This window comes from Coenobita brevimanus, chromosome 50 (assembly GCF_032717465.1).
Source record: "Coenobita brevimanus isolate Jiangsu-jjx chromosome 50, ASM3271746v2, whole genome shotgun sequence".
In the NCBI taxonomy this organism is placed as follows: Eukaryota; Metazoa; Arthropoda; class Malacostraca; order Decapoda; family Coenobitidae; genus Coenobita; species Coenobita brevimanus.
Window position 1 is genome coordinate 19,450,253 of NC_137003.1, and position 20,853 is coordinate 19,471,105.

The following is a 20,853-nucleotide window of genomic DNA, read 5'->3' on the forward strand; positions in this document are numbered from 1 at the left end:
TATATATATATATATATATATATATATATATATATATATATAACGGGCCTATTGATGTAAAACATGTACTGGACGAATATATAAATATAACTTTTTTGGAAAACTGGGTCAAGAATTGCATGCTAATAAAATGTTGGCACAAGCTGATCAAGCTAATCAAGCAGCCAACAACTGGATATGATTATACATCATTCAGCACAGACCATTTTCATATATTGGATAACTGAAATATATTTATATAATACAGAAATTTCGATTAAGGCGGGTGTTTTTCATAGGCAACTGTCTTGTTATCAAACAAAAGTCTTATTTTTGGTAACGTTTTTGTGGAACTAAACTAATTTTCAGTTTCATAGATCATAACTGATAATAATAATGTAATAGAAGCATTGGTATTCACAAAATAATGTACAACTGGGTCTAGAAAATGGTCGGAGTTGCTCTATTGGGTATGGAGGTCGTCCCTGGTTCAGTGGTACCATGCACATATTTGATGTGTTGGAGGCACGGGTTCGAGCGCAACACTATACAGGTAATCTATTTTTATTTCAGACATTCCATCACTTTGCAGCGATTCGGGACATAAGGAGACTCTGAGATGGTAACATAATGTGTATTCATAGATGTATATAACTTGGGTAAGAGAGACTCCACTCACTAGAACAGTTGTCAGATGTGTGGACCGTACGGTATGCGTTCAGAAGACAAAGGTTCGAATCCTGATTTTTTTTTTTTTTTTTTTAAGAAGAAGCATTTAAAGGCTAAAAGTTTACAATGTTATTTCCTCAAAGAAAGAAAAAGTCAGTTTCAAGATCTGATAATTTCAAGATATCTAGACATACGTGTAAACTGGCCTGATTACTAACACCCGATTAAGGCACGATTAAAGGCTTCCATCACTGGCCCATTACGAATCCTGTATTCTACCGATACATCCCGGGGTTTAAACGAATAACTGATATAAGTCGGACCAACATCGAGAGCCAGAGTTTACATTTGGTCCAATACATAAAAAGTCGGTGGCAGCATTGGAAAAATACTGGCCCATGAATTTTATGTTTGCTGGGTCGGTCCTGTGGATCTGTTAGGGCCAACAGAAAGAATTTCCCTGTATTTCCAGTTGACTGTAACACTTATTTCACTTGATACTCAGGAGAATTGTGCTGAATATGAGCATCAGTGTATCATACCTGTTACCTGGAAGAAAACCACTTGTAAGCGGACCAGAATGAAAAATACCTGGTTGGCTATAAGAAAATTAATTCACTCGATACCCAGAGAAATTGTGCTGAATATGGGCATCAGTGTGTCCTACCTGTTACCTGAAAGAAAGCCACTTGTGAGCGGGCCAGAAAGAAAATTGCCTGGTTGGCTTTAACTATATATTATTTAACTCGACACTCAGGGGAATATTGCTGAATATGAGCATCAGTGTATTTGTGATGTGAGGTACAATTAAAGTAAATTCTGTATACCATTTATAAGATTTTCACGGTAACCCCGATTATTACAAATCAGTCTAGAATTCTAGATTATAGTACAAATAATTACCTCATACTCAACGATAATGCGTGAAGCAGCCACAGCATTCACTTGTCAAAGTGCAATTACCAGTAATTGTGATGTCAAGTTCAATTATAAGTATCGAGGTAAAGGGAAAATTTTATAATTGACGGAAGTAATGAGTACAAAAAGACGAAGAGATATTTCCTTTCCCATACACCTACGGGGCATAATGGCACCATGAAACGGGCAGAAAAACTTTTAGAGAGACACATGGACAGGGTGATGACTCCTCCTTACGACGGTGACTAAGGAGAAGCCTGGAAACGAGTGGAATTTACAACATTCTATCCAGGGCCGCACGGGCAATGTTACAATCACCACTCCGGTCAGTGCTGCCAGTGCTAGCCACCGAGGCCAAGGCCATGGCCAGTGGCGTGAGGTCAGATCCGCCCCACCAAAAGTGAAAAACCACATGTTTCCAACTCATCCTTACTCATCGACGTGACCATCTAGAGACCTTGAGATACCTTCACTGGAAAGATGAAGAGTTGGTGAGTCTTATAAGCTTTTATGTGCTTCTCTAGATATTATAATTTGGCAGATATTAGTGTCTGAATTAAGGGTATTTTTGCCAAAATCTCAGAAATCCCCCATAAGGAGTGGGTGACGGCCCGGAACCCCCGGCGGTTGGGGATTAATTATCGGACTTAATCCGCCAAATGAAATCTCCCATTGTTCTTGTATTTCCGATCATAATTCAAAATCTACCAAATATTCACAATTTTCATTTATGACATGGTCTCTGGAGGCTGGGTGCATCTCCCAGTTCTCTTAACTAGAGTTCAGTTCTGATCAGGGATAAACTTTTATGGGGAAGTGGTAGCATGTCCCTTAGAGTGACTGCCCATGTTCACACCTGATCGAGGCTCCCTTGATGACTCTCTCTCTCTCTCTCTCTCTCTCTCTCTCTCAAAAGCAGTCATAGCAACACAGCATCCACATGCAATTTCTCTCCAAGAGACTTTCACATCATTATTCATGCGTAACACTAGTACCTGCAGTGGTGAATTTTATCCTTAAAAGTGACATAAGTACACACAGGAGCAAAGTGCACCTACACCTGCAAAACAACAATCCAGAAGAAGAGCCTATCCAGGTTGCAACCTGGTCGCCTCACCACGGACTACAGTTCACATTGCAACTGCCTTTCTTTCCACAGATAATTAACACGTATGTATGAAAGCTTAATTTTGTTTCCTATGGTTAGAAACAGTCGTCATATAACTACTTTTGTTTACTGCAACCATGAAGTCAATATCGTAAAGCCACCTAAAACAGAGAACTGCGGCCATGAGAAAAGTTACAGCCCCACGAGAAGAGGTCTGTCCATGCTATAATGAACAGTTTTTCTGTGATTTAATCTAATTGGTGGAGGTGCTCACGGACCGTTCATGACGAGACTTACTAGGTTTCAGCATTAAAGGTCAAAGATCAGGGCTACTGGGCAAGGGCAAAGCTGACTAAACCTGGTTAACCCGTCACGTCCCGACCACTTTCGCACCTCCAACACCCCCCAGTCCCGACCATTTTAGGATTTTTTTTTTTTTTTTTTTTTGCTTAAACCTCCGGTTTTGGTGAGTAACATCGAAAATTCATAGAGAAATCGCTCACCTGAGGTTTAAAATACTTGATACAGGTAGGAGTACCTTCCTACCTTACAGGGTTTTCTATCAGGCTGGATGCAAAGAAAACGAGATCTATGGGAGGATAACTATTGCACACCACTCCTAAATGGTATTTAATTATTTGGTACGAATTTATATGTAGTATGAAAGTATATTGGTTTTCAAACAGTAATATAGGCATTATAAGCATAGTTTCACTCACTAACTCATCACCATTCCTGACCTTCTTTTGCCACATTACCTGATCATCATTTCTGACTGTTTCTTCCTCTAATGCTATGTAAACTTTGTCCTCCACATTGTCATCGATTGGGGAATCACTCTGGCCCTGAATGTCTTTATTGGCTAGGTCACTGGTAACAGGTGAATTGCCGAGACAATGGCATGCAGGGGGGGGTAGGTTATGCTGTGCTAGGCATTGTCCCTGCTTGGCATCTTGTAGAGGAATAGAGGAAGGTGTCCTGTGTATACGTGCAAAAAATCACACGCGAAAATTGAAATTGTGCAAATTAGGGACCTTGCAATTGCAAAACGTACCAGTACATCGATGGGACTGGTAAATGCAAAATGTTGCAATGTACCCATACGTCGACAGGACGTCTCGGGTAAAATTCGGATAAAAACTGCTCCTTATGTCAGCCGTAACTATTCTCACGGCTGCAGTGAGAATAGCTTTGGCTCTGTGAGAATATTTCAGGCAATGCTGAAGCAAAGTGGTTTACTTCGATGAAAAACAAAAAAAATGGTGGATAGGTTGACAGACAGCTTATGACAAAACATACTACGGCTGAGCACAGTACACCAACATTTACTGATTCAACGCAACCTCAAATTAGATATTGTTTTCTGATCTTGATCTTTAAGCTCTTCATCAGAATGACAGTACGTATTGTCATGGGCTGGCCTGCAACACTTCAAAAAATATGGTGACAAAGAGTTAGAATTTCTACATTGTCTCAATGCCGGACCTATGTTCACTGCCAACGTGAAAATAGTTTTGGCCCCATAAGAACAGCTCAGGAATGCCAAAAGCATTAATCTTAATCGGATTTTAACAAAATTCAGTGAAGTATCGATGGACAATAAGTCATGTAATTTAAGGACAAGAGGTCACACATCCGTGTTACAAGGCAAGATTAAATTTGACCATACCTGTGACGTTGACATATAAAATATTGGCCTAAGAAAAGGTATGTTTTTTCATGGGTACCCCTGCAACACCTCCACAAAAGTTGATGAAAATCAGATAAGACTTATCCGTATCTCAAAGCAGGAAGTAACTCTCGGCCACCATGAGCATAGTTCCGGCCCCTTGAGAATAGTTCTGGCTGTGCCAAAAGCAATACTTTTACTTTTACCAACTTTAGAAGGTTTCAGGATCACCTCATGACAATAATCTTGTGATTTACGGAAAAATAAATCGCTAAGAAGGAAGCATTACGAAACCTCCAAATCCACTTATAATACGGACGAAAATTAGGTGGCTTTTTTCCTTTTATTTTTAGTGTATTCTTCCTCCCTCCAGATATGTTACTTAATTATGCGACCATTTTAAAATCGGAAGGGGTTAAATAAACCATAATAAACTTCTTTGCTGCAGGAGGCGAATAAGGTCGTCATCATCTTCATCATCATAATTATCATCATCCAGACCTTTTCCACCCCAAGGTAGGGTGAGGTAGTGGCCAAAAACATGTGACAATGAGATAATAGCCAAAGTTTGCCCAGTTGAATGACCCTCATTCCCATTTGCTCATCATTGAATCCCCTGGAATCCAGACACCACCTGATAGGTAAAAAAAACAAATCAGCATATAGACTGACACTCACCTATATATCTGACAGTCAATCCATTGACTGTCAAGTCGAAATGGGATGCCAGACCTTGTCATACACCTCTCCTCACAAAATTCATTCAGCCAGCACGGTCCCTAGTCAGTTCCCTGGCCTCGTTAGCATCTGTTTTTCTTATCTATGTACCTTCTTCTAGTGTACTGTCACCTCTGCAATCCAGACTTTTGCGTGGTGAAAAGGGGCAAAAATCAAGTTACTGGTGATGACCACTGTGTGCTGGAGTGGTCGGGAACTCAGATTGACGGAGACTCTCTCCCAATAGCAGCCTCGTCGGTTGCGTTTGTTACTTTTCAAATGGCCAAGTTAAGAGTGGTAGTATGCCAAAATGACAGGGTCAGTCTCCAACTCGGCCAACCCAAGCCCGACCATCGCAGTTTCCCAAAATGCTCCTGGTTTACACACTAACAAGCTACTAGGTAAGCTCTATACCACCAGTGCTCAAGGGTTATACAAACAATAATGTTCGAGTGGGAGAAAATGTGTATTAAATAGACCAAACAAATGAGTAGAAATCTTCCCATCAACTAGCCTACAGATTATACTTGAATCATTTGGCACGTTGTTCAAGGAAAAAAATGTATATATGGTACTAATGTCAAATGCCACAAAACGTAGCTCCTTCGTCCCAGGTTCTGTCCACGGTGGCTTTCCATAACCGTCCCTCAGAGCTCATAGTTCACTGGTCCAATCTTCTCATATTCTTGACCTTGACTTCCACACTGGGACCTTGACCTTGACTCACTCACTGGGACTGACCTCCACACTTCGAGTTTGACTCACTCACTGGGACTTCTACCTCCACACTTGGACCCGCTAGAAATTAATATGTACAATGAATAACTTTTCTCCCTAATGCAAGTAAGTCCTTCACATGATCAAGAAAGTCTCATAATAAAGAAACATTAGTTACAACACTCAGCATCTCAAGTAATAACAGAATAACACATGACACTACAGACACATAGGTCTGCTCAAAATAATACTTACTGTAGGGGTAACATGGAAGAAAAAGTACTATAACAAATAAGCATGAAGAACTCTAAGACTATCCATGAAAATCATCATTGCATCGATATCATTGTGCCTAACAAAGTAACTACGTGAATATTAACTCACAACTAACACAGCCCTAAAAAGTACTGAATTGCAAAGTCATCCCAACTCATATTAATAAATATTTCACAGCTCCAATGTACCGGATATTTGGCCCACAAAAATCACACATTTATCTGAGGCTCAGACAGAATTCTGTAGCTAGCATCCTCGTATTGCAGTTACACATTAAATAATAGTATTATAAAGTACAGTACACAAATATATAGGAAACACCTCACGGTTCAGCTCACAGAATACCAGGGAGGTGAGTGGGAACTCTGGACTAGGACAATGGCGTCACCTCGCGTGATCAAACACTTCAAAATTCCTTGAACGGGGGGGGGGGGGAGGATGACGACAGTACCGACCATCTGCCACATTCACGGCCGGTGAGTGACTGAAACACGCCAACTCTACGTGATGGAAAAGGGGAAGGGGGTGATGACAGCTTAAGCAATTTAAAATTTTCATTACTATAAGCTCGTGATAGACTCAGTGTGAATCCTTTCCCCTTACAATCGATTACCCGAAAAAAATGGCATTCTCTAGTTACAATAATTACTCTACAACAATCTCTCTCTATGCACTTGCATCGAAAATACAGTCAAAATCATCGTGCTTCACACCACTTGGCGCATGCATATATGATGCTAGATTACATGACCATAGGCACATGTTCCTTCTCACTCGAGTTTTTGTATATTAAAGAGAATACTAATAAATTACAGTAGGAAAAAAAATGACTTAGCAACTAGGTAACTTAATCTATGTGCTGGTCACATTCGCATGGAAACAGCTATACCTCGGCCACACTCTCCCACTTAACCGAACTTTTGGTCATAAAATAAACAAAATACAATTCATTATCACTTCTGGGCACTACATCCGCCCACGGTTAGGGAAGACCAAAAGTTCGGGCAACTGGACATGAACTCCTCGGAAATACCTAGTACCCATACTTAACAAACTCTGTACGTAAATTCACCTACTTGACTAGTCACCCTCAATACTGCTACTGTGGGATGTTCCACACGCTTCTTGCTCGTGAGGGGAAACCAATCTACACGCCTCCATAGTCACCAGCCAACCTGTCCTATACTGCAACTGTGGGATATTACATAAGCTCCATGCTCGAGAACAGTCGGCAGCTATCCTGTCTGTAGAAAAAAAAAACCCTTTACCACGAGCAAATTTTCTCATGCTACTCATGATGTGCAACTGACGACGTATGTCACTCACCAGGTATATTACTCACAAGGAGAATGCCCTGCTACAAGGAGACACTTTGTACTTAGCTGAAAGTAACACAAGCCACTCCACTGTGTTCTGTTCGGAGAGACTGAGCGAAACCTACATACCTCTCCTAACATACCAGAGCCCCATAGTTCAACTTCTCCAAGCCCTGTAGAGAAACTGGAATCTTCCCCTCTTTCTCTGATCAATCCAGTACTGCAGTTTGGGTATTACATACACTCGGCACTCGAGGTTCTCAAAGCGAGTAGGAAACTTCCAGGTGGAGACCTTCAGGTAGAACTGCCCCTCACATGTACAGTTCCCTAAATCTGAAACAAAAAAGTCATAGCTGTGAGATCTCATTTTCCCTAACTAAGCCTTACAATCTAACCTAATGAAAAAGAAGAATCGAGGTAAGGCAAGAACGACAGTCTATACACCGTGGTGCACTCAATTTGACAGACACGCAGCTTCCAAAAGCTTGACAAACCCTAAACAACTACTCAACCCTATTGATTGACCCAAAATTACAACTCATAGGTACTGGCTGAGAAGATAAATATGCAGGTACAGTCCAGAGAGACCTGGAAAGGCATACCTGACTCCATGTTCCCAGCCAGTTAAGGTAAGGACAAGAAGTGCTCAGAGAAGAAGAAAAAAATTGAGAATATACAATATATACACCATACACCCATCATCTACGTGTACTGCAACCTCTCAGGCGATCTTCGGGATCTTACACTAGGCAGTATCTCCTCCTCTTCCTCACTGGTCAAAAACTTGTGATCCACCATACTCAATAAGGCATCTCTCTCAACATATCTTTTGACATTTTCAGCTGCCTTACTCAAGATGGTGCCATCAACACATTTTCTAACTCATAGGCTCTACCCTGATCAATAACTTTGACAATCTTTTAAGGACCCTGCCATTTTCTATTTAGCTTTGATGCCATACCAGGCAAGCACTCTTCAACAAAGATCCAAACTAATTCACCTGCTTCTAGAGAGTCACTCCTATGTGCCCCATTTGCCCTGATAAGGTATCCTGCCGTCATCCGACATTGAGTCTCCTCGAGTATCTGTTTAAAATCTATTTTCTCTAAACAGTCTTCATCAGTGGGCAACTGCAAATCTCCTACCTCACGATTTGGATGACATCCATAAAAAGCAAAGAATGGTGATGTACCTAGTTAAGTATGCACTGCTTTGTTCAATGCTTTCTCAGTGTCGCACAGGTGCATGGGCCACGTATTCGGGTGTTCTTGGCTCAAGATCGCCAGTACTGTCTTTAAGGTCCTATGTGCTCTCTCAAAAACTGAATTTCCTTGGGGATGGTAGGGTAGAGAGAATCCTTACCTAATCCCGGCTCTCCTACAAAAATCTCTAAACTCTGCACTGGTGAATTCTCCTTCGTTGTCCATGATAATTACCTGCAGCTTGCCATACCTACAGATGTTCTTCTTAAATTCTTCAGCTATGGCTTTGGTGGATTTTGTACAAAGGGAATAGATACGTAGATACCTAAAAAATGGTTTATCACTGTAAAACAAAACCTATGATCACTCCTCCTATTATGCAAATCTATGAGATCCATCGCAACTCTCTGACCATTATCATCTACTGGTGGCAATTCCATAAAATGGTGTATGATCTTCTCGTGACCCTCTAACTGCTGACATGACTTGCATGATTTAACAAAATGTCACACATTGGGCAGTGGAGATGGCGAATAGAAAAACTGTCTTGCCTTGGCTACCGTCTTACGTTCTCCTAGGTGTGAAGGGTTATGAGCAATTGAACAGGCAATAGCAACCAAAGACCTGCGTACTACCAGGCACAATCTCGTCTTTCCCATTTCTTCTCTTCGCTCATACAGAATCTCCTCGTTCATTTTTAAAGCGTAAGTGGAACGATTACCAGACAACTTCCTGGGTAACTGACTTCCTTCTAAATACTAAATTACCTGCCTCCACCTTGGGTCTGCTCTTTGGGCTTCCCGGACCTTGACCACTGTAAGGCCCAGCCACCGAAATTCTGCATGAGACTGGTTTATATCTGGCCTCGTCGATTGCTCCTACTGGCCTACTCAAAGCATCTGGGACATGATTCACTCCTTTATTATGCTTTATCACAAATTTGTAGTCTCTCATCTCCAGCAAATAATGCGACATATGTGGGCATTTAGTCTTTTTCTTAAAGATGATGGTTAATGGTCTATGGTCTGTAACGATGGAAAAGGGTTTGCACCATTAATAGTGGCTAAAAAATCTACATGCACTCACTACTGCCATGGCTTCCTTGTCCGTTACTGAGTATCTTTTTTCTGTCAGGGTATGCTTCTTTGATAAGTATCCAATAGGTCACAGAGCTTTCTCGCCCTCAAACTGCATAAGAGCTCTACCAGTGTGCTAGTCGCTAGCATCTGTGTGTAACTCTAACGGTTTAGTTAAATCTACCATTACTAGTACTGTAGCTGACACTAACTTTCGTTTAAGAACTATGAATGCATTCTCACACTCCTCTGACCATTCAAATTTTGCATCCTTCCTAAGCAGATTAGTGAGAGGACTGGCAATGGCAGCAAAGTCAGGAATGTGTTTTCGATAAAAGTTACACATGCCCACAAAGCGTCTCACTTCCTTAGCCTTCGTTGGTCATGACATCTGTTCAATAGCTTCAACATTATTACCGTTAGGGCGTACTCCTTTCTCTAATACTACATGTCCTAAGAATTTAATTTCTCGTTTTATGAAAGAGCATTTACTAACATTCAGCTTCATTCCAATCTCTGTTAATCTTCCAAAGGTAATCTTCGGTCGGTCTAGCATCTGATCGAAAGAGTCTGCCCAAATCACAATATCGTCTAGGTAGTTGCGTCACCAACCTTCTCTAACTAAAGGGGCTAACACTCTTTGCATTTTCCTCGTGAAAATTGCTGGATTCACAAACAATCCAAAAGGTAAGCGCTTGTATCTGAACAAATTAACTCCATTAGAATAAGCTCTCAAGTCTTCAGAGCTCTCATCCAACCAAACTTGAAGGTAGGCGTCTTTCATATCAAGGGTGCAGTAAAACTTTTTCCTAGCACTTTCCTCTACCAATTCGTCTAATCAGGGTAGGGGTTGGATATCTATCTTGACCTTTTAATTAGGAGCTCGATAATCAATACACATCCTTTTACCGCCGTCTGGCTTGCTGACCAAGATTATGGGGGCTGAATATGCAGCGGTCGATTCCTCAATCACATCCTTAGCAATCATCTCATCGATCATCTCAGAAATTATCTTCCTTCCTTGAGGATGCCGATACAAGGGTATACACACGGGTTCAGAGTTCATGGCATCAATGTGGGCGTCAGTTGCTTTAAGGGTGCAAATTTCCTTCGGGCCAAGAATGAACAGTGCATGATTATCCAATATCAATTCTCTCAATTTGTCCCTCTGTGACCGAAACAAATGTGTCCAACTCATCCGTCTGAGAATAGAATTAAGCGGAACACGTTGGTCACTCTCATCCCGTGCTTGACCCTTGTGTGGTAACAAAGCATTATTGACCCAAACTACTGGTGCCACAAGGTCACCTTCTGCCTCACCCTCTGGTTGCACTAATTCAGGTGGACTTCTGTCCTGTTCCATGGGGCTAAGATAAGCCTTCTAGTAGTAGTCGTAAAAATAGTATAATGGCAACATCCTTTTATTCATGGCGTAAATTCACACATGGATAAAACGTCAGTATATCTTTATTTCAGAATTTAATTACAAGAAATTGTTAACATACTTCATACTCATTTTTTAGTTACCTGTCACCATGTCTTATTTAGCAATGACTGTAGTACAGATTTACAGAAAAATTTACATCATCTCCTTCGCCTGCTTTCTGCCATTTTTGTGAGCATTTCCTTCCATTATAGTATCTTGCCTCCATATCATTTCATTTTACTAACTTGTGTTCTTCTTCATCACCGTTTTCTTTCATTTTACTAGTTTGCCTAATTCTCCATAACCTTTTCATTTAATTTTACTAAAGATGCAAAAAAATATATATATATCGTCCAACATAGATTTACTGAGGACGGTGGTAGAAAAGCACGTAGAGGAGTGAGCAGTCGATCTTTAGGTCGCTGGTTCATTGCTGCCTTTGGTAAAAATAGATTAAGGATTGGCATTTCGTAGACAGACAGACGGAGACAGAGAGATGGCTACTTTTCCAGACAACCCATCATACTTCAGCATTAAAGCCAAAGTGGTAACATGTAAAGGTGGGTGGAAGGATTTCTGACCATCATGAAACAAGTGGAAGAGCCTACGGCCACAGTTGGTTATACAATATGCCTTATCCTATTCTCGTCTTGCTGAGATCAAGGATAATTATGCAGCAAAATTGATGAAATATGCTTTAATGTTCCTAACGCTGGTACTTAATGATTCTTTAATTATATTTACGGCACCACTTATGTTTCCAGGGTAAAAGGTAGAGGGGCTGAAAATTAACCCTTTCAATCCGATGTTGTATATTATCTTGCTATCTTCAAACGATTTTATCTAGTTTACGGAGAGACATCAGGTTGTGAGAAGGTCGATGGGGACTGTGCATAACACCGTCACTAGATATCATCTCTCCATGACTAAAAACCGTCAGGGTTAATAAGTATATAAAGAAATGTACTCGCACCACATCGGATCTAGCAAAAATAGACGCCAAAAATGACTGTTAATTATAATCTTTGTTAATGCCACATCTGATTACTGTCCCTTAATATGCAGGTTGAATAATTCCTACAAACGAAATTTACTCTTGTACATCTGTAAATAAGAGTAAAAGTAGATGATGTATATTCCAATTTCCACTCAATTAATGCCGGCGTGCCTCAGGGATCAATTCTGGCACCAACCCTATTTCTGGTTCATATTAATGATCTCTTATTTGTCACCCACAATCCCATCCACTCATATGCAGATGACTCAACATTACATAGTTCATTAACACTTAGACACTCATTTACAAAGTCTAATATCTCTACCTCTCAACTTAGTACAGCCATCTCCATAAATCAAGACCTATCTACAATCAGTGAATGGGGACAAAACAACCTTGTCTCATTTAATGCTACTAAAACTAATTATATACAATTTACTAACAGACAGATATTGCCAGATTCGTACATTACCTTCAGTGCTACTAATATTCCCATCTCCAAAAGTATTGATATTCTCGGCGTCTACAGAAGACATCTGAATAATGAAAAGAATGATTATGACTATGGATGGACTATGAACGAAAAGTGAAACAAGGAATACTTGAGACAAAGTGATAAAAACGATCTATGTGAAATGAGTTTAACTAGGAAGGTACAGTGTGTTTAATCTGACAGAGATCGCCAACTTCTTATAGTCTGGTTAATGGCCAAGTGTAGTCAGATTAGAGGATTGTTTCAACTTGTAACCAAGAAGATTCATTTGCACCTCATGAATAAGGCTGATCGAACTTCACTCAACTATCACTTAGTGTTCAAGGTGAAGGAGGGAGTGGCCCAGTTCCCTCACACACACACACACACACACACACACACACACACACACACACACACACACAAAAGGTGGTGAAGTTAGAACCACAGCCACAACCACAGCTGACACATGCAAGTATGGAAAAGGCCACGGGTGGTTGATGTCCGTGAATTTACCGATATTACCGCCTATTTTTCACCTCTCATGCGATTGGGTGTGTATCTACGGTATGGGGGAAGATAAGTGTAATTCGGCCTCTGTGATATCTGTAGTGCTGGAGAGGGACGCATGTGGTGGCACTGGTATAACTGACCAGTGGAGCTGTCCGGTTCTATAAATGTCCCTCAACTCCCTCACTGTCCTCCACCCCCAGCCTCCCGCCGCTAAAAGAGGATGTTGTGCTGCAGGAGAGGGGCAACCAGCCAGCAGTCAACTAGGTTCACATTCATATGAACCTGGGGCTACAAGAACAGGAGCAAGAACAATCACAGCAGCAACAACAACAAGTACAACAAATACTACTACAACTACTGCTCCTACTACTACTGCTACTACCACTGCTACTACCACTACCACTACCACTGCTACCACCACCACTACCACTACCACTGCTACCACCACCACTACCACCACCACCATCACTACTACTACTACTACTACTGCTATACCAGTAATTCACTTTGATATTCATCCACTATCCAGCAGAGATGGTGGTGGTCATCTTGTTGAAGTGTCTCACCTCTCCTCACCTCTTCCTCGCTGCAACAGAAAAAGTAAATCATGGAGCAACGATTATGTGTACTAAATAGTGTCCTTGAATTGTAGCAGGCTAAGTAGTCGGAGGAAGATGGTAGTTCCTCCCAAAATATATCTTGTTATGTCTATGCATTATAAATCTCCTTATGTATATTACAAATCAACTTCTGTACATTTTGAATCCCCTTATATACATTATAAATCTCCTTATGTATATTATAAATCCACTTATGTACATCATAAAACCCTTGTTTACATTAAAATCCCCTTATGTACATTATAAATACCCCAGTGAACATTATATATTCTCTGATGTATAGTATAAATCCTCTATATACACACTGGCCTGTCTCTTTTTAGGAACTACAAAACAGAGGAGGGGGTCCCTAGTCCCCTCACCCTGCCCCTTTTAGTCGCCTTTTACGACACGCAGGGAGGAGAGTGGAATCTGAAGCAGCTGCTGTTTGCAGATGATACTGCACTGGTGGCTGATTCAGAGGAGAGATTGAGACAGTTGGCAGAGGAGTTTGGAAGGGTGTGTGAAAGGAGGAAATTGAAAGTAAATGAGAATAAGAGTAAAGTGATGAAGTGTACGAGGTTGATAGATGGTAGGGGGATGAATATAGTTTTGAATGGTGAGTTGCTTGAGGAGGTAGATTGTTTTAAATATCTAGGGTCACATGTTGCTGTGGATGGAAGAATAGATGCAGAAGTGAAGTGTAGAATAAATGAAGTAGGAAAGGTGTTGGGAGGAATGAAAAAAGTGTTTAAATGTCGTTCGCTTAGAATGGATGTAAAGAGAAGGCTGTATGAGGGTGTTGTGGTACCGACTGCATTATATGGGGCTGAAACATGGAATATGGGTGTAGCAGAGCGGAAAAGTTTGAATGTAATGGAGATGAGATGTCTGAGGAGTATGTGTGGAGTGACGCGTATGGATCGGGTGCGAAATGATGAAATGCGAAGGAGAACTGGAGTTGTTCGGGAGATGGCTGGTAGAGTTGAGCAGACGGTGTTGCAATGGTTTGGGCATATGGAGAGAATGGATAATGAGCGATTGGTGAAAAAGATCACTAGATCTGATGTGAGAGGTGTAAGGCTGAGAGGAAGACCACGAATAGGATGGATGGACAGTGTGAAAAGAGCGCTGGATGCGAGAGGGATGTCTGTTGAGCAAGGAAGAGTGGCTGTGCGTGACAAAAATAAATGGAGAGAAATTGTGAATGAATAAGTGAAGACGCAGCCCTGAGGGGATATTCTCCCGCATTTGGTCTGATCAGCTAGTCAGGTCAGGTGCGGGTAAGGGGATGGGTCTGTTATGATGTGGCAGGGGTAAACCAGTTCTGCTGTCGGGCCCTGCTGCGGATGTCACTGATTGCATTGCGCAGTTGACCCTTGTGCGGTGTGGTGCGGTGAGGATCTGTCCGTTCTCCCCTTTGGGGCTAAGATGCGAATGAATGTGTTTGAATGGATGAGTAAATGGAGAGTGAGTCATCCTGTCTCGGCTACCTCCCTTTCCTTGGGGGAAGCAGCCTAGGTATATAGATAGATAGATAGATATACACACTGAATCTCTTTATGTATACTACTGTGTAATACTATTATGTACATTATAAATCCGCATAAATATAGTACATTGTAAGTGCCCTTATGAACAAACTTAAACTAAACTCCCGGGTAATACTGAGTCACAGTCATGCCCAAGGAAATGGAATGATAAATAAGTCGCCTTGAAACACAGTAGCTTATCTTAGTTATGCCCTGCCAAGCTATATAGACCTAAAATTCCATACACACCAAGAAAGAGAGGGGAACACTTGAGAATGCTGTAAAATTTATCGATGTATTATGAAACTCAGTCGGTTGATATAATATTAATTCAGTGATACAACAGGCTGAAGTGTAAATCCTCCTTCTCTTTCACGTACTTCAGTGATGCAATAAGTTGAAGTGTAAATTATATCTCTTTGTTAACGTTGTTTGGAAATACAATATGTTGAAATGTATATCCTCCCTTTCAGTTTTAATGTAATTCATTGATACAGTAGGTTGAAATGTTAAGTCTCTATTTTAGAATTTTGACTACTTCAGTGGGCACAGGAGAGTCGACCCACACAGTAAAAGCTCTCAACACAGTTTTACAAACGGCTTCTGAAGAAGAATCCTTCGCTATCCTTGTCACCACGAGAAACACCCCGGTAAGAATAATTACTTACACATTTCAGTACTAGCTCCCCAAACGTAGGAAAGATGCGAATGACATATGAAAGTTGAAATTTTGTCAACATTTCTTTTCCCGCCAGATTCCAGTCAAACTATCTGAACAGTTTGAAGGTGTGAGTGGTGTTGTAGCGCCGTGGGGTGGGTGTTTGAGGTGGCTGTGGACGGCCAGAACGTTAACGTGACGCAGGCACAGCTCTCACAGGTGGGCAGTCAGGATCGCAGGGTAGGTCACTTTCACATTACCGCTGAGGCAAGTAGGTCGCTGTCACATTACTGCTGAGGCAGGTAGGTCACTCCTATATTTCTGCTGAGGCTGGTAGATCACTTCTTTATTACTGCTGAGGCAGGTATCACTCCTATATTACTGCTGAGGCAGGTAGGTCACTCCTATATTTCTGCTGAGGCTGGTAGATCACTCTTATATTACTGCTGAGGCGGGTAGATCACTTCTTTATTACTGCTGATGATGGTAGATTACTCCTATATTACTGCTGAGGCTGGTAGATCACTCTTATATTGCTGCTGAGGCGGGTAGTTCACTCTTACATTGCTGCTGAGGCTGGTAGGTCACTCTTATATTACCGCTGAGGCGGGTAGATTACTCTCATATTACTGCTGCTGAGGCTGGTAGATCACTACTGTATTACTGCTGAGGCGGGTAGATCACTCCTATATTACTGCTGAGGCAGGTAGGTCACTCCTATATTACTGCTGAGGCTGGTAGATCACTCCTATAATACTGCTGATGCGGGTAGATCATTCTTATATTACTGCTGAGGCTGGTAGATCACTCCTATATTACTGTTGTGGCTGGTAGATCACTCTTATATTACTGCTGACGGTGGTAGATCATTCTTATACTACTGCTGAGGCGGGTAGGTCACCCTTATTTTGCTGCTGAGGTTGGCAGATCACTCTTATATTAATGCTGAGGCGGTTATGTCACTCTCACATTACTGCTGAGGATGGTAGATTACTCCTATGTTACTGTTGTGGCTGGTAGATAACTCTTATATTACTGCTGATGCGGGTAGATCTCTCTTATATTACTGCTGACGCTGGTAGATCATTCTTATACTACAGCTGAGGCGGGTAGGTCACTCTTATTTTGCTGCTGAGGTTGGCAGATCACTCTTATGTTAATGCTGAGGCGGGTATGTCACTCTCACATTACTGCTGAGGCGAGAGGGTTACTCTCATCTAGCCTGCACCCTGGTGGCGCCAGCAGCTGCGGCAGGTGTCATGGTGCGTGACGGTGGTGGTGGTGAGTGGCGACTCAGCCTTCCTCGCCTCTTTCACAGAGTGGTCTCTCGAGAGCCTCCTCCTGGTGTGGTCGACGAGGCTCCTCGTCTTCACCGGCCTCCCACTCCACCGCCCCACCCACATCCGCACCACACTCGACTAACTCCATGATGATGATCTTGAATGACCTCGTTCTAGATTAAAGGTTAGCTGTTCTCTGTGTTTAAAAGGTAATTGTTGTATATCATTTTCGCCCTTTATTTCTCACACTCTTTTTACATTCTTTCCCTGTATGCTTTTTAACCAATTAATTTTATCTGTTTTTAAATACCTTAACCTTGTGAACCACTACTGTATACCTTTCCCTACAATCCATTCTTCTCATACCTTGTATCATCATGCACCGTTGACCAAAATTTCATCCACTTTCTTTCCGTCCCCTTTGTTTATTTTAATTTATTATATATTTTTTTTACATCAACCATGCTTCTCAGTTTACTTATACTCCATTTACTAGCAGCCTTCATTTGGAAATTCATTATGGCAAGCAACTTTTTCCCTTTTAAATTTACCTGGTTAAGCTACTTCTTCCCCTGTAAATTTAGCAGCTTAAACAACTTCTTCCCACTTACGTCCAGTATTCATGAATATTACAGACCTTCACCTCACCCCGGTTAGTAAATGGTCTCATATGTCTCTAGTTGCTTCGCTGTTACTTTTATATCGCACAGCTTCCTATCCACACGGGTGCCCATTCATATGAGTATAGCCTTGTATGATTAGATCCAAGCAACAGGTAGGTAAAACGGGCGGGGGGGAAATTTCTTTTAGCAAGGAAGAAGGAACCAAAGGCTAGAAGCCAACTATATTTGTTCCCTCACAAAAAAAAAAAAGTACAAAAGAGTCAAATTTATGTTTCGTTCGTTTCGAGATGCAGGGACACTTTGCATATACAGTACTGGAAGTCATAACTTGAAGGAAATGCAGAGAGAGAGAGAGAGAGACAGACAGACAGACAGAGATGACTTGCTGCATATATGAAGGACTGGGAGTTTCGGTCAACTTTTGCATTAGAGAGTTAGACAGAAATGGGGTGAGAGTTTGCTATCAGGTGTGTTTTAACCCCTAACCACTGGCTGACGTATATAGCCATCACGATTCAAGGTGCGGAGTGCCACCGGCTGACTTGATATACTGCACACACCTTCCTGCCACCCTTTGAACTTGCGACCATTTCCTATGATACCCACTGGGTAGGTAGGACTCCCAGGTACCCCGCGGTTGCACAGTTCAGTCTGTACACGGCAGTGGTAGCGTGAGGAGCCATGTCTTCTTCCTCGTCATCATCCAATTCCCTTGCACCGCATGAAGGGCCAATCGCTTCATTGACCCCCGTGAAAGTTTTGCCCTTAGTGCTGGGGAAGAGGCAAAGTGATAGTGCAATTGGACGTGCCTTGGACGACACCGTGTCCTCACGGACACTCAGTGAGAGCACATCCTCGGAGAAGAGGAAGAGCTACCACATGGAGCGGGACCTCTCTCGCCCTCCAGTCCCTACCCACTCTCCACCACCAGAGAAGGCTCTGAGACTTCTTCAGGAAGAGGGAACAGCCCATGAAAGTGATGAATTCGGCGAGGAGGAGATTAATAACCCAGAACATCGGGAAGGTGACAGTGGACCTGGTGGTCATATCCAGAATAAACACAGAAGAGCCGTCTCTCCAAAACTCTCGCCACGTACTTGCCGATGTCTCATCTTTTAATGCTCTCCAACACCTCAGCCTACCACCTCAAGGGTTGATTCTCCACCACAGGAGTGATGTGTTTGGCAAGGAAAGTTTGAATCAGATGCGAGGAATGAGCGGCGCAAGGGACCTGACCTGTGGGCAGCGGGAGCTTGGTAGCTGCATCATGACAATGCACCAGCTCATTCCTCACATCTGATTCAAACTTTATTGGCCAGACACAACACTCCTGTCGTTTGTCAGGCTTTTTACTTTCCCGACATGGCTCCTTGGATTTTTGGCTGTTCCCCAAGCTGAAAATGCCGCTGAAAGGGACTCGATTTGAGTCACGAGAAAACATTATGTGGAACGCAAAGACCCAGCTGTACTCCATTCCCAAAAATTCGTCACAGAAATGCTTCCGACAATGGCGGGACTGCTGGGAGAAGTGTGTGCAAGCTCAAGGAGAGCACTTTGAAATGGATTGAAGTTTTAGACAGCCAGGTGAATAATTCTATTTTTCCTGGCCAAAGGTCGGATACTTTTTGAACAGCTCTCGTATAAATAAAACTTGTTTTTCGACACTGGGCTGAAACGGCAATCATACATTGGACTGATTCCTGAACATAACATTCTTTTTAAATGAGGCCAATTGATGTAAAACTTGTGTTGGGCCTATATATATATATATATATATATGTATGTATATATATATATATATATATATATATATATATATATATATATATATATATATATATATATATATATATATATAAAGTTTTTCCCTGACACTAGGCTGAAATGGCAACCATACACTGACAGTAATGGTTTTATATATATATATATATATATATATATATATATATATATATATATATATATATATATATATATATATATATATATATATATATATATATATATATATATATATATATATATATATATATATATATATATATATATATATATATATATATATAAAACGGGCCTATTGATGTAAAACATGTACTGGACGAATATATAAATATAACTTTTTTGGAAAACTGGGTCAAGAATTGCAGGCTAATAAAATGTTGGCACAAGCTGATCAAGCTAATCAAGCAGCCAACAACTGGATATGATTATACATCATTCAGCACAGACCATTTTCATATGTTGGATAACTGTAATATATTTATATAATATAGAAATTTCGATTAAGGCGGATGTTTTTCATAGGCTTGTTATAAAACAAAAGTCTTATTCTTGGTAACGTTTTTGTGGAACTGAACTAATTTTCAGTTTCATAGATCATAACTGATAATAATATTGTTATAGAAGCATTGGTATTGACACAAATAATATACAACTGGGTCTAGAAAATGGTCGGAGTTGCTCTATTGGGTATGGAGGTCGTCCCTGGTTCAGTGGTACCATGCACATATTTGATGTGTTGGAGGCACGGGTTCGAGCGCAACACTATGCAGGTAATCTATTTTTATTTCAGACATTCCATCACTTTGCAGCGATTCGGGACATAAGGAGATACTGAGATGGTAAAATAATGTGTATTCATAGATGTATGTAACTTGGGTAAGAGAGACTCCACTCACTAGAACAGTTGTCAGATGTGTGGACCGTACGGTATGCGTTCAGAGGACAAAGGTTCGAATCCTGATTTTTTTTATTTTTTTTAAGAAGAAGCATTTAAAGGCTAAAAGTTTACAATGTTATTTCCTCAAAGAAAGAAAAAGTCAGTTTCAAGATCTGTTAATTTCAAGATATCCAGACACACGTGTAAACTGGCCTGATTACTAACACCCGATTAAGGCACGATTAAAGGCTTCCATCACTGGCCCATTACGAATCCTGTATTCTACCGATACATCCCGGGGTTTAAACGAATAACTGATATAAGTCTGACCAACATCGAGAGCCAGAGTTCACATTTGGTCCAATACATAAAAAGTCGGTGGCAGCATTGGAAAAATACTGGCCCATGCATTTTATGTTTGCTGGGTCGGTCCTGTGGATCTATTAG

At 41.2% G+C, this 20,853-nt stretch overlaps 1 protein-coding gene across 1 annotated transcript in view; it reads left to right on the forward strand.

Moving 5' to 3' along the window:
* The first annotated feature begins 1,871 nt into the window (after window positions 1-1,871).
* The window catches only part of LOC145399696 (uncharacterized), a 69,130-nt gene continuing 50,148 nt past the window's right edge, over window positions 1,872-20,853 (forward strand). Inside the window, exons 1-4 of the mRNA XM_080272243.1 lie at window positions 1,872-1,945; window positions 15,991-16,115; window positions 18,517-18,771; window positions 20,192-20,299. Of these exons, the coding sequence (XP_080128369.1) occupies window positions 1,872-1,945; window positions 15,991-16,115; window positions 18,517-18,771; window positions 20,192-20,299 (562 nt within the window). The remainder of the gene's footprint in view (window positions 1,946-15,990; window positions 16,116-18,516; window positions 18,772-20,191; window positions 20,300-20,853) is intronic.